The 14,182-nt window shown below is 45.6% G+C and overlaps 1 protein-coding gene across 1 annotated transcript in view; it reads right to left on the reverse strand.

Annotated features, from left to right (window-relative positions):
• The window catches only part of cdh4 (cadherin 4, type 1, R-cadherin (retinal)), a gene marked incomplete at both ends in the record, with an annotated part of 180,779 nt that overhangs the window by 17,078 nt on the left and 149,519 nt on the right, over positions 1–14,182 (reverse strand). The window contains one exon of the mRNA XM_084440981.1: positions 3,295–3,467. Within this exon, the coding sequence (XP_084297107.1) occupies positions 3,295–3,467 (173 nt within the window). The remainder of the gene's footprint in view (positions 1–3,294; positions 3,468–14,182) is intronic.

A 14,182-nucleotide genomic window follows, 5' to 3' on the forward strand; every position in this document is an offset into this window, starting at 1 on the left:
CGAATGTGTCCTGCAGCTGAGTTGAACAGCCCTTCCTCTGTTGGATCAGAGTGCTGCACAGGCAGAAAATCAGCCTTCTCCACTCTCAGCCCAGAACAACAGCAGCACCCCTCCCAGGAGCTGAAGCCCATGCACTTTAATCTGCGGGGGCGAAAACTATCTGGGACCGTAAGAACACTTCCAAGCACAGCTCCACGGCTTTCAAAAAAGAAAAAAAAAGAAGATATATCCTTTTCAAAGGGTCTAAATTAGGTAGTTTACACCCCCACACACCCCCAGAGACTGAAGCAAAGAGGAAAAGGTTTTAGGTTATCAAGAGTCTAGAGCCACTACTGCTCAAGCTAAGATGACTGAAAGAGCTGAAATGGCCGTCTAATGGTTACAGTTTTGGCATTTGTGACTAACTGGGTTTGAGTGCAGAAGATTGCACTATTGGGGACAAGAAAGCTGTGAAACATCACCAAGCCCATGGTAATAGGCTAGGCAATCACTGACGAGGAAAGGAAAGGGAACCCATCTTCCCTCTCTGCAAATATCTGTCGTCTCCGATTCAACTGGATCTGAACTGTTCATGTGTTTGGAATTTGTTAGACAGGGCCAGACAGAACACAAGAGAGGTGCAGAGCGGAAATGCTGTCCTGAAGTGCGGTAGCACTTTCTGTATTTGTTTTGTGGTCTCTCTCTCCCTCTCTCCCCTCCTCTCCCCCCCTCCCTCCCTCCCTCCCCTCCACTCTCCCCCCCTCCCTCCCTCCCTCCCTCTCTCCCCTCCTCTCCCTCCCTCCCTCCCTCCCTCCCTCCCTCCCTCCCTCCCTCCCTCCCCTCCACTCTCCCCCCCTCCCTCCCTCCCTCCCCTCCACTCTCCCGCATGGTATGAGTCCAGGCAAGGCACTGTTCTTGATGTGACCACGGGTAGGCCCCCCTCCGAAATGTACAGTAACAGTACATGGCAAAAGCATGGAAGCATACTGTATATCAGGCTTCTATGGACATGGCTAGACATATAGAGTAATGTGCATCCAGGGAGTCAACAGGGAGCCGTCTAGACGCCGCTGAGAGAGCTCTGATCCACCGCTCCACCTGCACTGACTCAGTCCCACACATAGCCCTTTTCCACCAAAGTAACTCTGGTTCGTGAACCGGTTCGGTTCAGAATTCTTGGAACCTTGGTTCTATCTAGGGAACAGGCCCGCGTTTCGACCAGTTTTGAGCGGAATGCGTTATACGTCAGCAGCCTGGAGATATAGGCATGTATAAAGTTGTTTAGGTGGAGTGTCACAAAAGTGGCTTGCATAGTCTACTTCATTATAAATATAGTAGGTCGTCATCACACTATTGTTTTAGGGATTGACAATTATAATTTGTATAAAGTCAGTTCGATGGTGGTGATAGTTAGTCAGATAGTTGGCACTTATAGAGAGATTCACACTTGGGAGCCTTCCTGGTGCACATTTACACATAGCTGAAGCGGTCGATTACCACTCTTATGGAGTAAAGCACAGTTGTTTACAGCAAATCTATAGACCACGCGCGCGATATCGTCACGGTTCGCGCTGAAAAACCTATTTTTTGGTGCCGGTTCGGAAACAACTTTTGGGTTCTCGAACTCATTTATTTTTGGTCGAAATGCTCGGAACCGTTCAAAATTAGGTTTGTGAACCGGCACCGAACCGATTCCTTCTTGGTGGAAAAGGGCTAAAAGAGAACCTACTGTAGGCAAATCTATGAAGACGGCAAGAAACACATGCCTACTGAGAGGAAACGGGGCTAGTGAGGCCAGACAGAGAGATACAGGGACGGTCTTAGCCCTGCTTGTTAACCTGTATGCTGGAGGTCAGAGGTGTAGGAGGGTAACCGTCGTTCAGGTGTGATCAGGAACTCCTTGTCACTGCAGAGGCCCCTTCAACCCCATAATCACCACATGCATATTCCAATTACACGGTAGCTCCACAGATGAAGAAGATAACAGCAGCCAAGCTATTAACTGTGTGTGGTATGTGTGAGATGTCATGTTCGAGAGTGTGTGTACGTGTGTGAGCATGAGTGTATGTGTGTGTGTGTGAGTGTGTGTGTGTGTGTGTGTGTGTGTGTGTGTGTGTGTGTGTGTGTGTGTGTGTGTGTGTGTGTGGAGCATTATGTGTATCGTGAATATTGCACGTCATGCACGTTTGTTGTGTCTTTGCGTGTGTGTTTGTGTGTGTGTGTGTGTGTATGTGTGTGTGTGACCTTGACGGCAGGTGGTGAACACCCAGGTGTGCCCCAGTTTTGGATGGAGGATCAGAGGCAGGTGGGAGAGGGACTGTGCTGCCGCTGTGTCAAGATTAATGAGGTTTGCTTCAGTCACTTCAGCTGCTGGGGAAACCTGTTCCAAACAGGGACACGGTGCTGCCATGGCCTGCATTCACTGGTGGCTCATCTCTGTTGCTAACGTTAGACTCTAACTACTTCCTCTGGATGGGGGGGAGTACACTGAAACAGTTCTATTCTGGGGGGGGTCAATGGGTTTTCTCCTTTAACTCTATTCACTTAGATCAAAAACCATGTAAGCATGACGGTGGCCGTACACGTCATGCAACTAAGAGTCAAATAATATATTCTAAATGGCCATTTTTATAACATTCAGTGCCATTTAGGAGCAGGTCCGGGGGTTGGTGTGTTGAGAGAGAGAGGCACGAGGACAGACTGCAGGGAGGAAAGACTCATGAAAGACTCCCAGAGGCTTACTGATGCATTCTGGGATAAACATAGTTGACCTACCATAACCTCCCTCATTAGCGATCTAAAGATGGGAGGTGTTAGGGGAGGGGGAGAGGCGGACACCTGTCGGGGGTGATCATGACCAGGGTTGAGGATAAATCAGCCTGAAAACATTTCCTGAGCCATCCCAGGAGAGGCAGAGTGTGTTGGTATTTTCCAGCCTTTGTAGCCAATCCCTATTGGTGTCGGGGTGAACAATTCATTTGAACTGAACATTCATTTGAGCCTTCATATGTATTTTGTATTTATAATTGTACTTTTGTATCTTTATTTTATTGTGTGTTTTTATATGCAAAAGAGATATTTTTCTCAGTTGGACTTTTTGAATAAATAAGGGGGGGAATTGGAACTGAACACCAAGTGGGAGCATGACTGGGAGCATGACTACTTCACAATGGTTGAGATCGGCCCTGGAGAGGAGAAGATAATCCTCGTCCTGAGTCAGTATGCTGACTGAAATGAGAGGATCTGAACAGCTGATTAGGAATGTAAGACATGAGATTGGACAGAAGATGTCCAGGCAGGAGCTGTGACACTGACCTCCCTGTCCAGGCCTGCCGCCACGGTGACAATGTCTCCGGTCTCGCTGTTGATGGTGAACATGTTGGGGATGGGGCTGTGGGGCGTCTGGGACAGGATCCGGTAGCGCACCATCCCATTGGCCGTGGTGTAGTCGTCGGAGTCGTTGGCTGTGACCTGCATCACTGACGAGCCTGCCAAGAGACAGGGGACAGAGCCAGCCACGGTTATGAGAATCAAATCACACAGAGAAAGGAGAGATGTATGCAAACACACATTCCCAAGATAGCACACGCAAACACTCAGAGATACTGTAGGCATGTGCAAACTCACACATGTATAAATAGTCTGGCACTGCAGTGAGAGTACCTATAACACTTGACACTGTGAATCCATCCAAGCAAGAGACACACTCAAATATTGTGCTATTAGAGATATTCAATTTACAGCCCACGCAATTTCAAACTTTATCCAAAGTGCACTCCTCCACCAACAAAAACTGTATGCAATCCTCCACCGACAAAAACTTTGTGGAAGAGGGTAAACAGACCACACAACACCACACAGCTCTGAGCCCTCCCAACCCTGTCTGCACTATAGCCTCCTGCAGCTGGTTGGCTTGATGCAGTCTCCTTCTCCACAGTCCATTTAGTAATGAGCAGCCCCGGATCTTCTGCCAATTCCACCATCCATTATTTCAGCCTTCAGCAACTCCGCCGCTGCCCTTAATGCTCCTGGGTTCTCTCCCCATTTGTTTTGGAATCATGGGTAAACTCAGCCGTTCGAGGCAGATCCAGGGGGTGTATATGTCTGTGAGTGAGTAAGTGAGTGTGTGGGGGTGGATGGGTGGGTTTGTTGGGCCTGTGAGATGGGGTGAGTGTCCCCATCTCCCTGAGCAGAGTTATTGATTTGTAAGAGCTTGTCAACCAGGCTCACAAATGTGACCAGGCAATTAGGAGCACTGTGCTCAGGGAAAGAGAGAGATCACCTCGTTCCTCTCTCTTGGCGCAAGGAAAATGTCGTTCTCCATCAGGCGGCCATTTAGAGGCTGTAGGAGGAGAGCCGTGCTGCTGTCAGCTTACAGGGACAGAGCAGGAGAGAGAAGCCTGAAGCACAGACATGCTAAAGTCAGAAGAAGACTGAATAGGAGACAGGTGAGGATAGAATGAATGCATGTTGCTGCATGTTGTCACCATGTACAGTACAGCTGTTGAATGAAATTGGCTGTCTTGTTGGTTGGCCGTCTTGAAAGGATAAAACAGATTTGATTTTTGTTATATATTTTTGTTATATTTCTTAACTGGAAGAAGCAGGATTGGACTACTTTCTTTACGTGTAAGTCAAAGTTCATATGTTGGTCAAAGAGTACACCAAGGTTTTTAGAGGCTCGCTTAACATTTAAAGGACCAATACACTGTTGAACTTTGATAATAATAAAAAATGATACAGTAAAAATATTTGCAAATGCTCAGATATACTTGAGACCTTGTAGAAAAAGGATATGGTGGTGTGTGCTGAACACAATTTGAATTTTTCATTTAGTGAGATTAAATCTTTGAAATCCAATTAATTAAAAATGCTACAGTAGAAATATTAGAAAATGCTCACAGATATACTTGATACCTTGTAGAAAAAGCATATGGTGGTGTGTGCTGAACACAATTTGAACTTTTCATTTAGTGAGACTTTAAAATCTTTGAAATCCAATTAATTAAAAATGCTACAGTATTTTTTTTTAAATGCTCACAGATATACTTGAGACCTTGTAGAAAAAGTATATGGTGGTGTGTGCTGAAAACAATTTGATTTTAGCGAGGGGACCTGTAGTACCAAAGTTATTGACCAAAAACCAAGACATAATCAGCATTTAGGGGTGTGGCCTGTGTATCATGGATTGATCTATAGGCTTCGCATATCACCCAAGTGTTATTGTTGTAGGACCTGTTTAAGTTATTGCCGTAAAACAAGGACCAATCAGAATTGAGGGGGCGTGGCCTGTATAACACAGACGTAGTCTATGGGTCCATTTTATAGAGAGAGAGAGAAGTAAAATGTATAACTTCAGTTGGCCCATGCCATTCTACACCCCTCCTCCGATTCTAATTAATATCTGCCTGGTTGTGTTAGAAAAAAGTCTGGTAGTTTTTGCAGTCCTACATGCCCTCACGCGCACGCAAACACACACACACACGCACACACACACACACACACACACACACACACACACACACGCACACGCACACATACACACAAAACATTTCCTGTTTAAAATAAAGTTTTGAAACGCACCATGAAATCCCTGCCTGCTCTAACACGCTTTACCGTAAAACCCGATGTAGATGCTCACTCGGATTTAAAGCGGGGATAGCGCGACTGCGTTTCTGTGAAGAGGGGATGGCGTGACCGCAGTCTATACTCGATCTAATGACTATAACTGACGATACTTGTATCCACAATGCACCTAACCCCAATACTAACCTATGAGAATCCTAACATTTATGAGAACACACATTGGCGATTTTATAGGGGGGGCAGGGGGGGCAAGTGCCCCCCCTGATTGGACAGCCCAACTCTGCTCAGATTCTTAAAAAATAAAAATAAAAAAATAAAAAAACTTTTAAATACATAATTGTGGTTTGTACCAGTTTGTGTTAGATCAGCATTAATTTTAAAAGTGTATTTATTACTTAAACTAGGCTACCTTTAAAAATATATATATATTCATAATCCACTAATGGCACAACTCGTCCGTCGAAAAAAATGAGATCTGACTGTACTGCTCAGTGCTCAACAAGCTACAACTAGCCAACCTGCTCATAATGGCAAAAAGAGCTATAAAAACAATTTACCACTTCTTCATAAAATCAAATAAAATCAGGCAATGCTAATGAAGAAGCTACCACTCAAAATGACAGCGCAGCAGGTGCAATCGAATGCAGAAGTGCTCCAGAGGCTATCGAAGCTAGCACTAGCACTAGCAACATCACCTTGGGCGAGGAAGCTAGCACCAGCAGGCAGTTGCAGTTTGATGTTGTGATGTTGGGTATGGCCTAGTGCTCGGTCATAAAGTCATATTGACATGCTCGTGGTGTCTAGATGAAGTTTGATGCGTTGTACATATTGAATTGTCATACGGATTTCTTATTAGCATACTGTTCACAACTGGTATTCTTTGTAAATAGATGGGACGAGACGGCAGAACTGTTTTGTTTTTTTTCTCACGTCAAAATGTTGCCCCCCCTACTCTCAGAGGGTAAAATCGCCTATGAGAACACATACAGTATGCCACACTAACAAGGGGCATAGAGACACTGTATTATACCTACATTTTAGAGCATGTGGGTTTGAGTACTTAATAAAAGAAGGTTTGTAGACAAGCAAAAATTGGTCCAAAGTCCAACATCAAATGGCAGAGAGGAGATGGATTAAACTATTGAATACCATTGATCCCTTAGGACAGAATGAAAAATATCGACTTGCCTGTACAAATGTCTCCATTTAGTGATGCAAACTGGTAGTCTTGCAATGCCAGACTTTCTACGCTTCTCCGCCATCTAGTTGAGCGCAGTCTTTAGAGAGTGACTTAGTCTAGGCAACTGGTAACACTGCGCACTATAATGAATTCTGAACAAACTAAACACCTCAAGCTCTGATCTCTGTGGACTTATAAAGTAGAACAGACGCGTTCCGACGAAGGCTGATTGCCGAAACATGTTAGCGTTTCTTTGTATGATGTGAGCCAAGAATAAACATGTGAAAAGTGAGTATTTTGTCCTCCTTGAATTGAATAACTGAGATGTGCTACCATTTCAATGTTTGCAAGCTTTTTCAATCATAGAACAGAGTATACTTTTACTGAGACAGCAAGCATGTTTTTTTATGTACAAAGCAAAATGTACTTGACAATGGGAAAAATGAACCGGCGAGCGCCCCCAGGTGATGTGCACTGGAACATGTGTGACGGACACAGGAACGCACGCATGTACTAATGTACAGGGGTAAATCTTAAATCCCTTCCACTAGATTTAATCTGGTTGGTGACTAGCTGTGGCTGTTGAATAGCTTGTTAGATTACTGTAGGTAGACACAGGTTGGATTTCAGGCAGCAATAGGGAAACCCTGTGGGACAACAGGTGTCTCTTTTGCTGGCTCTCATAATTGGATCATCATTCCCCTGACAGCCAGCATCGAAGGGTTAATTGTGGCTGAGATTCCATTTCAAACTTCATTAAGTTTCAAAGCAGGATTTGTCACTTTGCCCAAGGAAATAGAAAGACATAGAGCACCATGGAGGAGGGCAAGAATAAAAACAATTACCTCTATTCCAAAGGAGAGCATCAATATTTGAACAAGCTTTTAAAACGATAGGGAAAAAAAGATGTGATGTAGGCAATCGTGTTTCAACTATGTCACCTTTAATTTCAATAAGAGAGATTCCTTAATAAGCTTAAAGAATGCTCTAGTCTAGAACATGTGGCCATGCTTGAAAGGGTTAACGCCTGAGCCCCTTTAATTCCTCTTTAATTTGAAAACTAATTCAAAATCCTAATTGCTTTTCTGCCAAAACTGCTGAAGCTGAACATTTCAGGGGTGGTAGGCAGGCATGTTGGCCATTTGGTCACATGGAAGCTTTGGGGGAGTTGAGCTCACCAATGGGGTCTGTCTACAAACCTAAACATGAATGATCCTGAGGCCAACACCTGCCTTCCAATTACAGGAGCCAGGGGAGAGACGGAGAGGAGGTATGAAATGAGGAGGAGGAGGAAGAGGAGAGAAAGGGGATAGAGTGACAGAGAAATACACACACACAGATGCAGAAAGATTGTATAGGGATATTTCCAGAGAGGAAAAGGTGAAGTGGGAGGAAGTAGGAGGAGAGATGAAGAGCTTTCCCTTTTAGTGTCTTTCATCTGCCCTATGTGATTCATTCTCCTCCCACAAAGGGAAGAGGAGAGTGCACTCATGGCGGAAGAGGTGAGAAGGACAAGTAAAGGAAGGTAATAGAAGAAGAATAACTCATTTGGGGAGAGAAAGAAAAATGAAAAAGGGAATTAGGAGAGAGACACAGGGCTGAGGAGGAGAGGTGAGAGGAAGGAAGAGGTACAGTAGCAGACAGTCTGTGTCTCAGGGGACACTGTGATAAAGGAGACAGAGCTGGCTCTAATGGCACTGTCACCCCTCTGAGGACTGAACAGATGACACCTCAGCTCCACCCACTCATCATACACAACCCTCCAGAGCCCCGGGGGAACCAATCAAAACCAGCCAGTATAAAATTACCCTCAAATCTGCCAGCGTTCACACCTCCGTGCATCTGTAGTCGGTACTATTCAACTTTCTAGGGTGCAGTCCTTCTTTGTGATGGCACTGATACTAGTAAATAACCGAGAAAAATATGTATTTTAAATCTGTTATAGACCACATACAGCAGATAGTGGGCTGTGCGGAAAGGCTGATTTAGCCTCTGATTATCACACCTTGTTCCCAGACGTTCTTGCTGTAGAGAATGCTTCTGGGTACTCAGAATAGGAAGGATATAACCATAGAATTAAACAGAGAAGAGTGCTCAAGCTCCAATGGATCCTTGTGAGAACTGCTTGGACCAGACCATCAGAGTCACAAAGAGCAGTGTCAGTCTTCATTCCCAAATAGCAGAACTCCAAGACCATTGGCCAATTCAGGAGCATAGCTCTAGTGAACGTTGAGGGGAAGATGTTCTTTGCAGTGATGGCGAGAAGAATGACCACCTATCTGATGGAGAACACCAGCTGCCAGAAGGCCAGGGTCCCAGGTTTCCTAGGCTGCGTAGTACATGCCACTATGATTTGGGATTGGGAATGGATCCAGACCCCTAAGAGAGAGAAGAAAGATCTGCACCTTGAATGGCTAGACCTAGCCAATGCATATGGGTCAGTGCCACACCAGCTCATTGCATTTTCCTTAGACTTCTTCTACATCATAGACAGCATCAATTCCATGGTGATGAGCTACTTCCAGGATATGCACATGTGCTTCACACTGCAAAAGTTCATCACTGACTAGCAGCAACTTGAAGTAGGAAGGCAGGTGGTAGGTGGAGTCTGGCTGCCTGTAGGCCGGAGGCTCCCCCCTCTAAGGAGCTATATGGATGACATCACGTGTTTGCTTCGAACTGCACCATGCATGTCTAGGCTCTTGGAGAAACTGGAAGAGCTGATCACCTGGGCAAGGATGAAATTCAAGCCATGCAAGTCAAGGAGTCTTTCCTTGCGGAATGACAGGGCCACCTTCACCATTGGCGGAGAAAATATCCCTTGCATCGTGGACCAGTCCATCTGAAGTCTGGGAAGGCAATATACACCCAGCCTCTCAGACAAGGAGATGAGGAAGACCATCCTTCAGCAACTGTCAGCGGGCCTGTCCAAGATCGACTCAAGCCAGCTACCTGGAAAATACAAGGTGTGGGGTTATCACTTCACAATCCATCACAGGCAAGAGAAGGCAAGGCTGGCAAGGCTGGAGCTGAGGGACTCCTCTGATGAGACAGTGAAGGATATGCATGCCAGAGTGGTGACAGGAAGGAAATCGAGAGAGGGAAATAGAGGGCAGAGGAAGAGGTGCGAAAGGCAGTGAGCAGACTGCAGCACCAGGAAGTGGTGGTCAGAGTCCAGACAGGGTGAGCAGGCCTTGGATGAGGCAATCTACCCAGCTTATGGTCCAGAGCCAGCAAGAAGGAGAGGTAGGACCTTGTTGTCTCCAAAGTCACAAGGTTGGAGCAGGAAGAGTACAGGGTGAAGGTGGTCGCACAGGGCCAGCAGGGGCGCTGGACAACGTGGGAGGGTGTCGTGAGTCGGGCAATCAACTGGGAGGACTTCTGGAAACTGTCACAGGCCTGCCTCTGCTACAGCTTCCTCATCAGGGCAACACATGACACCTTGCCCTCCCACCAAAATTTCAACCAGTGGCTGGGTACGGAACAGGCATGTGACCTCTGCGGACCATCAATACCTCCCTTCAGCACATTCTGTCAGGCTGCAAGACCACACTGACACAGGGCCGGTGGCCTTAGGCAAGGGGAATCTGCCGACACCACCAGCAGGAGACCAGCACCCAAGCTCCTGTCACAAGGGGCGGAGTGGAGAATGGAGGTGGATCTGGGCAGGCAGCTCCATTTCTTAACAGAAATCTGCAGCACCACATTGCGGCCATATATGGTGCTGTGGGCTGTGGCCGAAAAACCAATGCTACTTGTTGAGCTCACAGTGCCATGGGAATTGGGGGTGGAGGCAGCCCATGAAGGGAAGATGGCAGAATACGCTGACTTGGTCACGGAGTGCAGGGAAGGCGGATGGAACTTGTGGTTCTGCCCAGTGGAGGTCGGTACGAGAGGCTTTGTGAGAGGCTCAACAACACGGCTACTCAAAGATCTAGGGCTACGGCGAAAATATTGAGTAAAGCCATCAGTGAGGTATCCAAAGAGGTGGAGAAGGCAAGCTTTTGGCTTTGGTTGAGAAGGCGGGACAAGACACGGGGAGCTAGCAACTCCTGAAGTAGGTTAGCTGCAGGGAGTCGTCCCTGTTCACTGCCCCACCACCAGGAGATGTTCTGGGATAAGGGGCTAACATCTCCTGGTGGCGGGGTTAACATCTACCTGTACATACCAAATTACATATAAACTATCGTCTCTGTTTCCATGAAACAAATCATGGGCTTAAATCAGATGTTAGGAAGGGATTGGGGGTAGCTAAACAGGTAACTACTAACTGCTGGTATTTTCTGGTAATTTCCTTGTTATAATGTAGACATTAACATGGTATTACCCTGGTAACTACACAGGTAACTACTACTGGTAACTAATGCTAATTGCCATGGTATTACCCTGGTACAGTATAAGCATGGTATTATCCTGGTATTACCGTGGTATTGTCCTGGTATTACCGTGGTATTATCCTGGTATTACCATGGTATTAGGCAGGTATTACCGAGTTGTAATGTAAAGTGGTACCGAAGAAGGTTACTGATATTTTCATCAGACGGCATGCCGTCATCAAGAAAGCAGAGGAATTTTGTTATAAGTCAGTGTCAGCCAGTTCAGGTTTCGATCTCTGGCTGGTGGGTCCTGCAGCAGTACTCCGGACAGTTCTGAGTCCAGTCATTTGATTTGAGCTGCCTCGACATGGCTCCTCACCATTGACAATCACTGCACCCAATCAGCTCCAAGCACCACACAGCTCAGGACGAGCAGGAGCACTCACACACTCAGCGTCCATTACACTGATAGAGATGTCCCAGTGCCTGCATCCCCCTTCATCCCGCCATCCCTCTCCTCCTCCTGTGTGTAGATGTCAGCTCATAATTAGACCCCCCAGGCAAGGAGGCAGTGGAAACTCTTAAATCTCTCTCTGACTCTGTAAACACTTCAGAAGAGATATATATATATATATATATATATATATATATATATATATAGAGAGAGAGAGAGAGAGAGAGAGCTGCACCCTCAACCCCCCAAGAGGACAAATTGAGATTGAGAGAAAGTACTCAACATACTGTTTTTATCTTCTCTGAGGAAAGAAAGCTGTATTAAAGTGCATGAGCGTCTCCGTAACACTATTTTGCTTTACCACCAATGTACTGTAATTTTAACAATTAAGTTTAAATGCCAAAATCATACGTTAATGTGTTGTAACAAAATATGGATTTCCTAGGGTGTGCCATTCCGTGTCATGCTAGTAGGGCGCAATCCTCAGCAGGGCAGAGCCTTGCGGGGGCGCATGACCTCCAGGGCACACTCACTTTCACTCGGGAATTAATGCAATTCAAGTCACACATCGGAAGATAATAATGGAAATTGGAATAAATCGTCATCATATCCCCTATGTTGTTACAAGTAAGCACTTGTTTTCCATTTTGATATAAATGCATGCCTGTGTTCTATAACTAGGGCCAAATCTCTTTTGAAATACTGCCTCTCTCAAGCGGGGGCAGAGCATATAATCCAGTTTTAGTCCATAAACCTACGTTTGGAAACTTTTGTCAAACGCCATTGGAAAGCAGTGCGCACAGCTCCATCCGAGATCAACAGGGATGTTTTCACCCAGTTGCAACTAGACATATTTCGAATGACAAATAGCCTGCTTGCTGTTGATGTCACATTGGCTTTCGGACTTCTGTTCCACTCCTTAGATTTTTAGCCCTTTATTCACCAGGAGAAAACACAAGGAACATGGAGCTGTGGAGCTGTGGAGTTGAATCTACATGGTTCTCATGACGCTGAATCTACACGGCCTTTACACAGCAAACAAGGGTCAGCTCTCCAATGTGTTTTTCCATGTTCAGCCTCTTCGCTGTAGTAGGCTATACTGCCCTCAGTTTTCTATTATTTTATGATAACATATTCTAACATGGCAGCGGCAGCGTTAATACAGGATCATGATGAATTAATTTCGATATGTGCATGATATTGTTATAGGCTCGCGCAGGGCACGGTAGCCTACCAGTAATAATTGGTCAACAGTTCATATAACACGTAATGTCACCTCCAGAAAATAATGAATGTAATCTATCTGATATACATTGCATTGACTGAATAGTCACCGACAAAGTGACTATTTAAATGTAACTACTTAATAATAATAATAATGAATTAATGAATTTTGCACTTTACATTTAGAAAAAAAATCTCAGTGCTATAAAACAGGTGTTTAAAAACAACGAAGTAGTTACAGCCAACTACATGGGAGGACAAAGAAAAACAAGATAAAATGAGCAAACAGGCATTTTAAAAACATGATATGGAAAACAAATGCAACCTAAGAAAGCAGTCATCAGAACGCTCCTGTGAAAAGGTGCGTTTTTAGGTGTTTCTTAAAGGATTCTACAGACTGTGGTGCCCTGAGGTGGTCGGGGATGGCGTTCCACAGCCTGGGGGCAGCCAAGCAGAAAGCCTGCATGCCCAGGGTTTTAAGGTGGATCTGTGGGGGTTTGAGGAGGTTTGCAGTGGAGGAGTGGAGGTTGCGTGAGGTGATCTGGGGGGTGAGAAGATCCTTGAGGTAGAGGGGGGCGTTGCCATATATGCACTGGTGGGTGAGGAGGGAAACCTTGAAATCAATTCTGAGCGAGATGGTGAGCCACAGCCAGTGAAGGGACTCGAGGATGGGGGTGATGTGATCATATTTTCGCACCCTAGCAGCGCTGTTCTGTATATACTGGAGCCTCTGAAGGTTGTATCTAGGGATCCCGATGAGGAGAGCATTGCAGTAATCCAGCCTGGAGGAGACGCTTGGACGAGCTTCTCTGCATCTGCCAGGGTGATCATGGGGCGGAGCTTGGCGATGTTCCTGAGATGGAAGAAGGATGTCTTGCACAGGTGTTTGATGTGTGACTCAAAGGTGAGATGGGGGTCCATTCTAACACCTCGGTTGATGACGGATGTGGAGAGGGGGGTGTTTTGGCCGGAGAAAGAGATGCTGGTGATCTTTTAACTATGATTAAAATACCAAAAGACTCGGGACACAGGAGAAAAAAGTCAATGTGGTTAGGATAAAAATGGCAAACATACAAGTGCTTACTTGTAACAATATAGGGGATATGATGATGATAAATTCCAATTTTCCATTATTATCTTCCAATGCGCAGCTTGAACTGCATTCCTTTGTGAGTGAAAGTGAGTGCGCCCTGGAGGTCATGTGGCCCTGCCAGGCTCCGCCCTGCTGAGGATTGCGCCCTACAAGCATGGAATCGTTCCATTCATCCCTGGTCATAACTCACAACTGATCAAAACTAATTTGTTTCTTCCTCATCTGAATCTCAATCAAAAATAATTCGATCAGATTGGATTATTCATTCACCGTGTGTATGACAATTGTCTGATTACGTTCATTTACGACTGATCACATTTTTAAAATGCGGTGCTCCTTGTGTCTCCTGA

The sequence above is a fragment of the Borostomias antarcticus genome, assembly GCF_949987555.1.
Source record: "Borostomias antarcticus genome assembly, chromosome: 7".
Lineage (NCBI taxonomy): Eukaryota > Metazoa > Chordata > Actinopteri > Stomiiformes > Stomiidae > Borostomias > Borostomias antarcticus.